General features: G+C 38.4%; 1 protein-coding gene across 4 annotated transcripts in view; it reads right to left on the reverse strand.

Annotated features, from left to right (window-relative positions):
• Mst85C overlaps nt 1–15,451 on the reverse strand; it is a 231,492-nt gene that overhangs the window by 197,791 nt on the left and 18,250 nt on the right. For 3 of the 4 annotated variants that reach the window (XM_090373476.1, XM_090373480.1, XM_090373479.1), the window contains exon 2: nt 2,773–2,878. In XM_090373476.1, coding sequence (XP_090229602.1) covers nt 2,773–2,825 — 53 coding nt within the window. In that variant the 5' untranslated portion in view covers nt 2,826–2,878. The remainder of the gene's footprint in view (nt 1–2,772; nt 2,879–15,451) is intronic. The other variant, XM_090373477.1, reaches the window with a different exon arrangement.

The following is a 15,451-nucleotide window of genomic DNA, read 5'->3' on the forward strand; positions in this document are numbered from 1 at the left end:
TGTTTGTTTTTATTATTTTTTTCATTATTATTTTTATTTTATTTTATTTGTGGAGGAGAATTTCCTTATTTATTGTGTAAGCAGTCCGACAAACTATGGCAACTCTGCAGTGTCTTATGTGTTGATATCATACTGAAAAAAGCCAATCAGTATAGTGGTGTGAGTGTACTGTACACTGATTGGACAGAAATCATGGGATACCCACCTAGTAGTGGGTAGGCCCACCTTTTGCCGGAAAAGGGCAGCCACATGGTGAGGCATTGAGTCCAATAGTTCACAAAAGCGTTACACAAGTATTTCCATCCATGCTTGCTGCACCACTGTCCATAATTCCTTCGCATTCCTTGGTGGAGGATCTAAAGCTTGAACGGACCTTCCCACAATATCCCAAAGATGCTCCACAGAGTTCATGTCTATTGAACGAGGAGGCGATTCCATGGTGGTAAAATCTGCAGAATGCCCTTCGAACCATGTTCTAGTCAGCACAGCTCTATGGGGAGGCACATTGTCCTGCTCTATGGGTCCATTTTCCTGTGGGTGCACAATGACCATGAAAGGTTGCGGATGGTCTGCAAGGATGGACATGTAACCTGGACTGTTCAGAGATGCATCTAGACATGCCAGAGGTCACAACGTGTGCTAGTTGAACATGCCCCAGACCATTACCGACCATCCACCTGCCTGAACAGTTCCTTGTTGACATGACGGGTGCATAGCTTCATGCAGCTATGCACCAGATACGCACCCTCCCATCCACTCGAAATAAATGGAAACTAGACTCATCAGACCAAGAGACCTGTCTCCAATCATCCAAGGTACACTGCCAATGTTCTTTTGCCCAGCTGAGGGGTAGAGTTGTGTCGAGGTGTTAGCAATGGGACTCTGGTGGGGCAATGGCTCCCATATCCTATTGCAGCTAATGATCGCCTGAAGGTCTTGGTGGAGATGTTTCTGGAACTTCTCTCGTTTAAGTCGGCGGTAATTTGTGCCACTGAGACAGACATCAATGGCCACATTCATCAACCACCTTTCTCCACCCACAGTGTTGTCCACAATGAGAGATTATTCCAGAAATGGCATATTCCCAATACACTTTTGATACTGTCAAATGGGGATAGTGCAATTTCTATACCATCTCCATGATAGAGTGACCCATGCGTCGGGCACACACTATCATCCCTCTTTCAATGTCGGTTAACTCTGGAACATTTATCCATACTGACATCAAATTACTGTCTACGTGAATGTAGTGTACCTATATACCTGCCAAGTGGTCGTTTCTTCCACTAGCGAGAGGGGTGACAGCATCATGTTGCCCAGGAACCTCATGAATTCTGTCCTTTCAGTGTAGTGCGGTGTTGGGTTATGTTGTTCGTATTTAGTGACTGGCTTAACTCACAGGTAAGACCTGTGAGCTAAGCCAGTCACTAAAGTTCCAGATGCTGCCAACTAGTTTCCAACCCTGGTGTGTGGAGCTGGGCAAGGGATCTAATAATACAGCAAAGGTATACATTATACGAATCTAACTCAATCTACTGATATAAGTGGCAACATATCACTACTCTAGACTAATAACATTAATACCTGAAGGGCAGTGGCCATTAATAATCACTGTCTCCTGCTGCTCAACCATCCCCTTATCTGCTCAACCATCCCCTTATCCACAACAACTTGCTCCTGATGTTACAATCAGGAGCAAGTCATTCAAGGGGAACACTAATGAGCTGGTGGAACACTAACAAAAGATTCTGCATATTAGTTTCTTCTACACATTTATTGATTTTTATGACATACAAATCCATTCCTTACACAAATTAAAATCTTATATCCTACGTTCTCTAATGTTAAATACAAGACAAAGAAATTACAGGTTAATTCTGCTTACTTACTGAACTTGAATGGTTTATATATATATAAGTAATTTCAATTTGTGAACAGTCAGCAACTACTGCGTATTTAACTGATGCAACATTTAAACTGTTCCATAGAAAATATATTTCTGTTCACAAAAAACATTTTCTTCCTATCTGCAAAAATGTTTTCTTAAAGAATTAAAGAAATTTTTAATAAAATTTTTCTTAATTCTTAAGAAAAGAAACTTTCCATATAAAACTTTCTCAAGGAATAAACACTGATTCTGAGCACAGGGTGTCAGGCTGTTACTCTCTTAAAAAATGAAATGTGATAAACATAAAATAAAAATAAAAAAGTAACTAACAACAATTACTCATCAAGGGTGTCTGTAAGTGCACTACTATTTTCATAACAAATTTTATGTCTTTGTGTGGTGTGAAAAATGAGTTAGCACCAGCCAAGTGACACCACCAAGTACACTTCAGACAACCTATTTTTAGCTCTTCAGTTGCACAATTGAACATCTGATTACTTTCTGTCAAAGCTTCCACAATATATTTTTATGACATTCTAGACCTTGGGATAGGCAGTGAAGAGAAGCAATTAAAATGAATAGCTTTTCAAGAGCATACAAGTAAGTACTGGTCCGCCATTTCTTGCATTACTTCACAACACGTGGAACAGACAACAACTGCTATGACATCTATTAACTTAAAATTAATTTGAGGGAGGTAATGAGACTTTTTGAACCTTCTGTACATTTATTAAGAAATGTATGCAAGCACAAAGTTTTCTACTTTAATCACTAACAAAACTATTTAAATGTAACAAGGTAAATAAAAATATTCATATGGCATGTAAGACAAAGCAAAGGAAAAAAACTAGATTTGAAATTCATTCAAATACATGGAAACTCACTTTGAATGCGATGGTCCTTGAGAAAAGTTAGCTGGAACAGCGGTATAATACATATTTGCTGTTTGACTGTATAATTCAAACAAAGATTGTTCTCTTCTTTCCTATGCTAATGAAATTAATGAAATATAATGATTGTGATATAAAAAAAAATTGCATCTTAATGCTATAGTATTTTTTTGGAGAAAATAAAAAAAGAAAGAAAAAAGTTACTATTTTAATTAACTGTAATAGTATAAATTCCAGAGTGCATTTGCATAGTAAGTGCTGATGTTATTTGTTTTATGGCGCATTGGTATCTAAGACCATAATGCATGAAGTCAAAACATGCAATAACACATCAACGATATATTTGGCAACCTAAACAGGTTACCATGTCACAAGAAGTAAATGTATATCAAAATATAAAAGTATAAATTCAAATAAGCATGTATAAATTAATAAACTGTAAAAAGTTAAAAATGGTAGACATCGTAAGTCATCTAAAATCTGGATGAGGGTAAACAGTTCAGCCAGATTAATAAAATCTATAAAATATAAAATGGCATGCAGTGGTCAAAAGTGGACACTCAATAAAAATGTAAATGGTTAAAATAGTTTTACACTTCTTACACATAGGCAGGTCATCCAACCTCAGCAAGAACTATCTCTTTTTGGACCGCCACTGCTTAATTATAGGCTGTGATATAGTTTATTCGTTGCCTGTCCATTGCAGGTTTGTTTGTTTGTTTGTTTGTTATTTGGGTTTTTGGAGCATTAGCAACTAAGGCCACATTGCTCTGGGGATATGCGGTGGTCATTCCCTGACCTTTCCACACCCTCCGTATTTGGTGGTCGCGGGCTCGAACCTCAGTCTAATCAAGAAGCATGTGCTACGCACTGCTGCTCCTGCCCACCTGGCTACGGAGGCACCGTCCATTGCAGGAATCTTGTCATTGGGAATATAGTTTGATGTGTATTATTTGCCTGTAGTCTGTATAGGGGACTGACAGGCAATAGTTATCCAGAGTAAAGGCTGATTTTGTGGCAGTATCAGCTAATTCATTTCCCATGATCCCAATGTTGCTTGGGATCCAGCAGAAGCAGATGTCAAAATCTGATTCCACAAGAGAAAAAAGCACATGCCGAATCTGGGAGAGGAATCTATGAGGGTTATACCTCATTGATAATACAGCCTGTAATACGCTTGACGAATCAGCATATATCATATGCTTTTGGTAATTGCTATCTTTAATGTGGTCAGAGGCTATTTCAGTTGCATGCAACTCTGCAGTATATATATGCTAGCTTCTTGTGGAATCTTGTTGAATACTTTTTCTCTGAAAGAACTAGAGTTGATCCCACATATGACTGTCTTTGAGCCATCTGTATAGACTGGCAGGAAGTCGGAATAATGCACACAATGTAATGCTAAGAGTTGCTAATAGTTCGGTTAATAATCTGATGGAGGTTGTAGAGATTTTCCCATTGTGGTTCAAAAACTAGTCCACATGGAATAATCAGGCACAAATATTAATTTCAAAACATACTGTAAGGACAAATGCTTACATCAAAGAGACACAGATGGTTTGTTGGCTTCAACATAAAGGCTTTGTATGGGAGATGTATGGATGGTTCCAGTTGCAGTCCTGATGGACTGGATCCAACCCCATCAGATTGTGCTGTCCAGCAAAAGCACAGACCCGAGAACCGTAATCAAGTTTAGAATGGACAAGAGCCCAGTAGAGCTGGAGTAGTGTACAGCAATCTGTAGTCAATGAAGTTGGTGAAATTGACTGTAGAATATTGACTCCCTTGGTGCACTCTGTCCATTGCTAGTTAGTTAGTTATTTGGTTTTTAGGAGCATTAGCAACTAAGGCCATATTGCTCCGGGATATGCGGTGGTCATTCCCTGACCTTTCCGCATCCTCCGTATTTGGTGGTGACGGGCCTGTCCATTGCTGATGAATATGTTGTATAAATATGTTGAGTAGACCAGGGTTCAAGCCCCTGACTGTTGAATATGGTCGATCTGCCAACCCGCACTGGACCAGCGTGGCAGATTATGGTCCATTTCCCTCAGCATGAATTGTTGAGGAGGCTTCCATCATGCAGTGGTTTGATAATGGCTGCACTTTACTTTTTATGTTGTATAAATGTCAGCTTCTTGTCAAAAATAAGTTCTAGGAATTTAATTTCTGCTACCAGTGGGATGCTCTTTTGCCCAAGCCTTAGTCAGGGTGAAGATTCCATTTACGACAAAAGTGTAGTCTTTTGTGACGAAAATCTGAATCCATTAGCCAAAGATCAGAATGTAAGCTGATCAATGCCTTTTTTTAGTTGCCTTTCAATGATCCTCATATTGCATGAATGACAAAATATCATAAAATCCCCAACATATAGGGCATTGCTGACCATTGATGTAAGTTTTTGTGTGAAAAAATGTATTTTGATTGCAAAAAGCATGACACAGAATCCTTGTCAATCCTTGTCAGGCTCCTGTTGGCAAAATACTCAAGAGTGTGTGGATCCTAAACAAACTTGCAATCTGCAATTTAAAAGAAAGTTTTTAATAAAAAGTAGAAAGTTACCTCTAACAGCAAAGTTATAGAGGTCAATATGCCAAATCACCAGGCTGTGTCATACACTCTTTCAATATCAAAGAAAACTGCTACCAGATGCTCGGATTTAATAAAAGCACCACGAATGCCTGATTGCTAATAATGAGGAAGAATTACGGAGCTCATTGGATATCTTGAACAACAAAGTAAAGGAGTACAATATGAAGATTAATGGCAAGAAAACCAAGATAATATTAATTTCAAAGTGGCCAGGAAGAAGAATCAACGTAACAATAGATGGAATAATATTGGAACAGGTGGACAGATACAGATATTTGGGAAGCATAATAACAGAAAATGGAATAAGCCTGGAGGAAATAAAAACAAGAATTGCAATGAGCAAAGAGGCATTTAGTAATATAAAAGAACTATTGAGAAAAAATTTCAAAAAGAAATTAATAAAGCAAATGGTGAAACACATTAATATAGACTATTGTACTACATGGCTCAGAGACATGGACACTGGGAAGAGAGGGGGATTAGCTGGCTAGAACCATTCGAGATGTGGGTAGGGAAGAATGGAAAGGGTGAAACGGGTGGATGGTGAGTAATAAGGAAGTGTTGAGGAAAGTAGGTGAAGAGAGAATGTTAGTAAAAGAACTAAGAAGACAAAAGAACTTTATAGGACATGTATTGAGAAAAGAATGCATGTTGAGGAAAGTGATTGAGGGAAAGATGTGTGGGAATACAGCTGTTGGGAGAAGGAGAATTGGAATGATGGATTGGATGGGAAGAGGAAATTATGCAGGACTTTAAAGGAAAGCACAAGATAGAGAAGCATGGCATCAGTAAAGCCCTAAACCTGCCTCAGGGCAGAGAACTAGAAGAAGAAATAAACCACAAATACACAATTCCAATCTGATTAAATGATTCAAAGTGGGTCTGTTTCTCCGTAAGCTGCATTTTGTCCTGTTAAGCAGACTATCAGTTTCCAAATACCACATAAGGTGAGTATTAACCATTTTTCTCAGGACAAGAAGCTTGTCAGAGTTATGGGACAATGGTTACTTGGATTTTTAAGATCTTTTCCAGGCAAGGACAACTGCCTTTTGCCAAGAATCCAGAAGAGGTGTTTTATCATAATGTATGTCATCTGGCCCCACGGCACTTGATTATGCCATCATAGTGCTCCTAGGAAGTGCAGGGAGAGCATAGTGATTAGACAGGATTAGAGGATTAGATTAGGATTAAGGAGGTTATAAAATTGCTTTTAAATAATTTATTTAATATATTGTAAAATTTATTTTGATATAAGTTTATTTTCTGTAATATTTTGTAAATTTAATTTTTATATTATCAATATAATTTTTTAAAAGTTACTTCTGTGATATTTAGTAAATTTAACAATGGTTGTGACAAGATCCACCTTGAACACTTCGTCAGAGGGTATCATGACTCATACGGAAATAGCCGATGGCAATTTCTACGTGTATCATGATTTCATCATTTGCAAAACTGTGAGCATGTATTTCAAGGTCAATCCAGTGGATAATCATAGCACACCTGGCGATTCTTTTCTTTGTCACCGTTGTACAGAGTGTACCAATCTGAAGTTAAAATTTGGTGAATTGGAAAAGAATAGCGAAAGCTTAAAAAGCGGTACTCACCTTGAAATTAATCTGCGATGGTTTACTTAGGTAGCGTGGTTAATATTTACGTTGAATTGTTAAATTGAAAAATTAAAAGGGAGGGAAGTAAGTAAAAGTTGACTGAGTTAAATGGGCGCAAGGAAACAGAAGTGTACACATCCAATCCTTGGTTGTCATCGAAATAAAAAAAGAAGAATAATTAAAAACTATGTAAGTGAATCCGGTGAAGCCAATAGTCTTTACGAGGACTTTCGTTAGTTAAAGAACGTCTTCAGTTGGCAATGTGTGGGGAGAGAACGCGTATGGTATTTTAAGAATAAAAAAATTATACTCTCGTGATGCCTGTTTTTGACATGTGGGAACTTTAATCTCGAGAGGTTCCAAATTGGGGAAAGATTGAAGGGGAGTTTAGAATTTAGAATTTGGAGGTTAGAGTGGTGCTTGTACCATTCAATAACTAGAGCTTCATATTGAAGTATTCTGTAGCTGGATTTTAGTTTAATGATGGAAATGGCAGAATCGATGAGCGGGTTGTGGTTGTGAGTCTGGGTATGAGTTGTAAGTTCTGTGACAGATTGGTTAGACGTGAGACTATGGAAATGGTAGTATGCACGGGTGTTGGATGTTTTTGATGAGCCAAATTTGGTAGTGGTACTTCCGATATAACATGTGTTGCAGTTTGGTTGACAATTAATGAGGTATATAATATTATTAAGGTCGTTTGTAGAATATTTGTATGTGTCTTTATAGGTGCTGAAGAAGGATCCTAATTTGTTGTAGGTGGAAAAAACAAGGGAGATATCAGTGTTGTTAAATAGGCGTCGGAACTGTCCTGCTAGTTCATTGTGGTAGGGAAGGACTATGCGGATGTTAGTTTTATTTTTGTCTTTGGTTGGGATGTTAGATTTAATTTTATTTTTAGCGTTAAGGATTGTATTTAAAATGAGTTGGTGGGGGTAACCTCTGGATATAAATTTGTCGGTAATATACTGTATTTTATTGTGAAGGTCGGTGGGTGAGGAACTGTACTTTAGTGCATTGTGAATTTGGTTATATAAAACTGCCTTTTTAATGTTTAGAGGGTGATGAGAAGCAAAATGTAAGTATTTACCGGTGTTTGTATTTTTCCTGAAAATTTTCGTATTTAATTTTGTGCCTGTTATATAGATAGTGAGATTAAGGAAATTTATCTGATTGTTCTGTCCAATTTCAAGGGTGAATTTAAGTCTATCATGTACAGAGTTAAGTTTTACGAAGAGGTTATTAATAATGGATCTGTTGCCTACTACAAGAATGTCGTCGGCATAGCGCATGTATAATTTTAGTTCAGGGGGAAAGGGGTGTAGGATTTGGCTTTCAATGGCGGCTAGGTAGATTTCGGACAATGGGGCCGAAATCCCCAGTCCCATTGGTAAGCCATATATTTGTTGGAAGATTTTTTCGTTGAATCTAAAAAATCTTGCTTCTAATAGAAGGGTGGTGAGTTCAAGGATATGGTCTATAGAAAGGGGGGTATGTTTTGTTAAGGTATCGTCTGTTTCTAAGAACTTGCGTAAGGCTTGTAAAGTAAATGGAATATGGACATTTACTTGTCCATATTCCATTTACTTTACAAGCCTTACGCAAGTTCTTAGAAACAGTTCTTAGAAATGGAATATGGACATTTACTTGTCCATATTCCATTTACTTTACAAGCCTTATGCAAGTTCTTAGAAACAGACGATACCTTAACAAAACGTACCCCCCTTTCTATAGACCATATCCTTGAACTCACCACCCTTCTATTAGAAGCAAGATTTTTTAGATTCAACGAAAAAATCTTCCAACAAATATATGGCTTACCAATGGGACTGGGGATTTCGGCCCCATTGTCCGAAATCTACCTAGCCGCCATTGAAAGCCAAATCCTACACCCCTTTCCCCCTGAACTAAAATTATACATGCGCAATGCCGACGACATTCTTGTAGTAGGTAACAGATCCATTATTAATAACCTCTTCGTAAAACTTAACTCTGTACATGATAGACTTAAATTCACCCTTGAAATTGGACAGAACAATCAGATAAATTTCCTTAATCTCACTATCTATATAACAGGCACAAAATTAAATACGAAAATTTTCAGGAAAAATACAAACACCGGTAAATACTTACATTTTGCTTCTCATCACCCTCTAAACACTAAAAAGGCAGTTTTATATAACCAAATTCATAATGCACTAAAGTACAGTTCCTCACCCACCGACCTTCACAATAAAATACAGTATATTACCGACAAATTTATATCCAGAGGTTACCCCCACCAACTCATTTTAAATACAATCCTTAACGCTAAAAATAAAATTAAATCTAACATCCCAACCAAAGACAAAAATAAAACTAACATCCGCATAGTCCTCCCCTACCACAATGAACTAGCAGGACAGTTCCGACGCCTATTTAACAACACTGATATCTCCCTTGTTTTTTCCACCTACAACAAATTAGGATCCTTCTTCAGCACCTATAAAGACACATACAAATATTCTACAAACGACCTTAATAATATTATATACCTCATTAATTGTCAACCAAACTGCAACACATGTTATATCGGAAGTACCACTACCAAATTTGGCTCATCAAAAACATCCAACACCCGTGCATACTACCATTTCCATAGTCTCACGTCTAACCAATCTGTCACAGAACTTACAACTCATGCCCAGACTCACAACCACAACCCGCTCATCGATTCTGCCATTTCCATCATTAAACTAAAATCCAGCTACAGAATACTTCAATATGAAGCTCTAGTTATTGAATGGTACAAGCACCACTCTAACCTCCAAATTCTAAATTCTAAACTCCCCTTCAATCTTTCCCCAATTTGGAACCTCTCGAGATTAAAGTTCCCACATGTCAAAAACAGGCATCACGAGAGTATAATTTTTTTATTCTTAAAATACCATACGCGTTCTCTCCCCACACATTGCCAACTGAAGACGTTCTTTAACTAACGAAAGTCCTCGTAAAGACTATTGGCTTCACCGGATTCACTTACATAGTTTTTAATTATTCTTCTTTTTTTATTTCGATGACAACCAAGGATTGGATGTGTACACTTCTGTTTCCTTGCGCCCATTTAACTCAGTCAACTTTTACTTACTTCCCTCCCTTTTAATTTTTCAATTTAACAATTCAACGTAAATATTAACCACGCTACCTAAGTAAACCATCGCAGATTAATTTCAAGGTGAGTACCGCTTTTTAAGCTTTCGCTATTCTTTTCTAGTCTATTAATACGGTACTTGAAGATTTCTAAAAATTTCGTATTGTCAAATTTGGTGAATTGTTAAAAGAATTTGAGTCACTGAAAAAACAGGTGCTTGCCTTAGAGAACCGCAGGGGCTCACATCTGGTGAGTATGGGCTTGGTACACCCAGGGTCCTGAGCTGGATATCATCATTCTTCTCTTTCTTGGTGATTCCTTTTTACTTCTCTCTCTCTCTCTCTCTCAGAGTAACTCTGGAATTTTTTTGGCTGGTGCAGCATAAGCTTCAGACTTCCTTGCACCATACAGCTAATAATAATAATAACATAACAGGGAGCTCGCCAGGAACTCAAGACTTTAGTAACCTACCAAGTTATGCACTCCCGATTCAGGTGCCAGAGCAGAATAACCAAGTGCAAACTGCTTTGGTTCAGAAGGACCTAGTTCTATTAGGAGAATCCATTATCAGGGAAATGGGAAATATATTTTTTAAAAAAGATAGGTGAACTAGAACAAGGGTCGTTTGTTATTTTGGAGCATTAGCAACTAAGGCTATATTGTTCTGGAATATGCGGTGGTCATTCCCTGACCTTTCCGCATCCTCTGTATTTGGTGGTGACGGGCTCAAACCCCGGTCTAATCAAGAAGCGTGTGCTATGCACTGCTGCTCCTTCCCACCTGGCTACGGAGGCACCTAGAGAACAAGGGTATGGCTGCCAAGAGCAACAATTAATGATGTCACCAACAGATTATCAGATTTTAAGGAAGGGGAGGTAAAGAGAATATTTTATTCATGTGGGGACTAATGATATTAAGTACACATGACCGGACGATTTGTTAGACAAATATAGGACCATGCTGAAGAAATGCCGCGAGTTAGGTCAAAATGTGTCTGCAATTCTGCCCGGGCACGATAGGAGAGATTATATGCTGAAAACCTTGTGGATAACTCTAAGACTTGGACTCTGCAAGGCTTTTGTGAGGAAATTTTTAACAGCTTGGCCAACACTTGTAGGTAGAAGGAATCTATTTTGTAGAGATGAGATATGTTTAAACATAGGTGATGCAAGGGTTTCTGCTAGTAACATTGAGGATACCTTAAAGGTTCAGGGGAAACTGCTGGTTTTGGGTGACAAGATTAATACAGATATGCATTTATCTGATAATATTGGTCAAAGTAACACTTGCACATACCTCAAGAGTTCTTACCGCAACAGATCATATTAGCAAGATGTACTGAGGAAAGAAACATTTCAAATGAACAGGTAGCTAATGCCAGTGAAGCAAGCTTCCCTGGGGTGTGTCAGGATAGTTAACTATATAAGAACACTAAGTCTTAATTTTCTATACAGTAATGTCAGAAGTTTCGTCCATAAAATGAGTGAATTCAAACTGCTGGTTAGGACAAGTAATGCTGACATAATAGGGTTGCTGAAACATGGTGCCACCCAGAAATAGGGAATGATGAGTTTCAGTATGGCATGTATTTAGGAAGGATAGGGAAGATAGGAGTGATAGGGTCAGGCTTCTTATCAAAACCAGCCTGAACATGGCAAAAGCTTTCCCAGATTCAGAAGTTTTGCATGCTAGTATAGAATCTGTATGGTGTGTGATAGTTGGAAGTAAAGGTATAATGAGAGTGGGAGTAATCTACGGAGCAGGTGATTGCAAAGATTATAATGAGAACATCTACATGCATGTGGAATGGACAAATAAGTGTGAATGTCTTATTATGGGTAATTTTAATTTGCCTCTAATTAATTGGAGCAAATGGGAAGGAAACTTGACATGGGGGGGGCCAAAATTTTTGAATCAACTAGATGACTTATTTGTATCAACATCAGAAAAAAGAATATTCCAGACCTGATCTTCACCCATGAACCAGCAGCAAGAAGTGATCACGGAGTTCTACGGTGGACAATGAAGAGAGAGAGGTAGCAATAGTTAAAGGCAAAGGAAAGGATATTATAATGGCTCAAGGTTCTACATGGCCTCTATTAACTGGGTAGATATTTCACAGAGAGAAAATACAATTGAATTATGGTATACCTTTAAAACATTAAAGGTATACCATAATTCAATGAACCATTAAAAAATACTAAATATGGAGGATTCCAAGTTGGATGAATAATGAAGTTGCCAAATTACTTGAGCAGAAAAAGACAGCATGGAAACGTTACAGAGCAATAAAAAGTACTGAAGCCTATAACAGCTACAAATTGATCAGTAATAGTGTCACAGAAAAGGTTAGGCTGGCAAAGGCAGATTATGAGAAATCACTTAGAGGGGAACAAGCATTGTGTGTGTTATCAGACACTCAGTCTAAAACACTGATGGATCCAATATCTTTCTATTTCAGAAGATTTAGGAGAAGTCCAGTCAGCCTGCCTCACTAAAATCCACTCATACACACCTTCTCGATGGTAAGCCTTGTTACGTCACTTAGGTGGCAAAAAAGTGTAGAGTGGTTCTCTTCAAGACCACTGGTCAGCATGAAGAGGAAAAGACCAAACCCTCCAGCACATGACAGCATGATGAAATGAATGGTCCTCAGTCCCCAGTGGCTTTCACTCCCCCTCTTACGGCAGCGAGAGGATCAAAGTGGGAGCAAAGGGTGCTAAGAATCTCTGGGTACAACCATGTTGCCATGCACGGAAACTGAACTTGGCCTGTTACAATGTAAAATCGCTCAACAGTGAAGACAGGATATTAGAGCTGGAAAAGGAATTAGAAAATGTGAATTGGAATATCGTCGGTTTGGCTGAAACAAGAAGAAGAAATGAATCACTTAAAAGTTAATCAAGTGGAAATCTGCTGTACACAAATGGAAACTTCATCACCAAGCCATAATGATGAAGACGTTGAAGAAATGTACGCCGAAATCGAGAGTCTTCTAGATGAGCAGAAAACCCTTGCGGTCCCAGAATCTATGCGCCCGGTCAAGGATGACAGCGTCCGGGCGCATAGATTCTGGGACCGCAAGTGGCTGGAAAGTCTGTGGATTGGATCCTCTGGTAACAATAGCATGAACAGAGACAGGGGAGTTAGGCTTCACCCCCTTTTTGAGGCGGTGGTTTTGGCCAGAGATAAACGTTTTAATTTTCCACGTCTCCAGACCACTTCCGGTTCTGGTACAAGTGAAAGGAATGCTGAGTATGCGCCTGGTCATCCACGTGTGCCGTGAACCTGGTACTTAAGGATGTGTCGCTTAAGTCTCACTATTACTGAGGAAGGAGGTAGACACCTCCGAAAGCTCTAATAGTGTTTTTATCGTCTTTTTTATCGCTTTTATATTTATATTTTAATGTATTTTAACTTATTTACTTATTTTATTTTTGTTATATTTCAGTTTTTTGTAAATAATTAAGTTTTTTGTAAATATTATTTTACAGCATTCAAGTCTTTTTTTATCATTTTTTATCATTTTATTTTATTTTATTTCATTATTCAATCAGTCATAAACGGTTGGTGTGTGTGTTTAAAATTGGTAGTATGAATAATCCCAACCTCAGAGGCCTTATTGCAGATATAGTTGATGTTTATGGCCATACAGTTTTGCGGCACATCCGAAGGTTCCAAAGATACAGCATAGCTGAGTCCAAACAGCAACAGCACTTAAGGTTTGCCTACCGTTGCAGGGATCATAATCTTATGCCACATGGATTTAGGATCAAGGCACCATTTAAAGATGCCTGTTTGTCCAGGATTATCACATGGTATCAAAAGAAGGTTTTGAATATATGGATTCAGAAACTTCATGATGACTTGAGACATAGTAGGAGATTGATTGATATAGCATTAGGTGATATTAGTAGTAGATTGTCCCCCCCCTACACCTGATAGGTGTAAAGAGGTTACTTTTGGAGAGGACGAATAGGATTACCTATTCATATAAACAGAGACATATTAGGAAGTTTCACACGTTATTAAAGGAGTAGTCCACTGTATTTAGGGGTAGCGACCATTCCAACTTTATTCAGAATTTAAGTGGCAAATTGTTAACCCAAGAACAAGAGAGACTATTGGCTGTTGGACTTAAGTTTGCATTGCTACCCCCTAAACCTCCAATTACCGAAACATCTATGGGTATTGAGAGGGCAATTAGCAAATTACCTGAACATATTGCTAATCAAATTCGTGTTAAAGCTGTCACCATCCTGGGCCAAGCAAAAACGGCTGCTCCAAATCTTACCCCGAAACAGAAGAAAGCACTAGAAGAACTTAAACGGGACGAAGATATCATAATTCTACCAGCAGATAAAGGCAGATCAACGGTGGTATTAAACAAAGAAGATTACCACAAGAAAGTGTTAGACTTATTAGGTGATAGTGGTACTTATAAGATTATCCACAGAAACCCCTTGGCTAGCTTAGAACAGTGTGTAAATAAGATGCTACTTTCCTGGCTAAAAATGGAAAAGATTCCAAAGGACAAGTATTGGTCCATGCATGCAACAGGGTGTCGACTGCCCAGATTTTATGGGTTACCTAAGACACACACAAGGAGAATGTTCCATTACGGCCCATAGTTTCCTTCATTGGTAGCCCTACGTATGCTTTATCAAAATATGTGGCGCAGCTGATTTCCCCGGTTGTGGGGCGGTCCGCGTTGGTCATTGGAGACAGTGTGGAATTTGTGAACTTTGTAAGGAGTCAAGAAATAGGGGAGGAAGAGATGATGATGTCATTAGATGTTATATCATTATTTACGTGTATCCCCATAGCACATGGGGTAGAATGTGTGAGGTTGGCTTTACAAAAGGATAATACCTTAAGTGCTAGATCCCACCTAAACATAGAAGATATATGTGGTGCTGTTGAATTATGTCTTTCTAGTACAACCTTGGTTTTCCAAGGAGTGATGTATAAACAGGTTCATGGCACAGCCATGGGTTCTCCAATCGGCGCTATTGTTGCAAATCTGGCTATGGAGGAATTTGAGAATAGGGTTTTCGCGAGATTGGAGTTCCCTATGCGTAAGTGGAAACGATATGTTGATGACACGTTCACTATTGTAAAGAAGGGGAGAGAGGAAGCTGTGGTCTCGTTTCTCAATGGTTTCTCCCCCTTTATAAAATGCACCTCGGAGGTAGAAACAGATGGTACCCTCCCATTTCTGGACATAATGGTATATAGGGAAGGCCCCAGACTTAGAACTAAGGTTTATAGGAAACCAATGGCCAGTACACACATTATAGGACGGCACAGACTGTTCAACATAAAAATAGTGTGGCCAGAG

Source organism: Mastigoproctus giganteus, chromosome 5, assembly GCF_048544385.1.
Source record: "Mastigoproctus giganteus isolate SK-2022 chromosome 5, ASM4854438v1, whole genome shotgun sequence".
In the NCBI taxonomy this organism is placed as follows: domain Eukaryota; kingdom Metazoa; phylum Arthropoda; class Arachnida; order Uropygi; family Thelyphonidae; genus Mastigoproctus; species Mastigoproctus giganteus.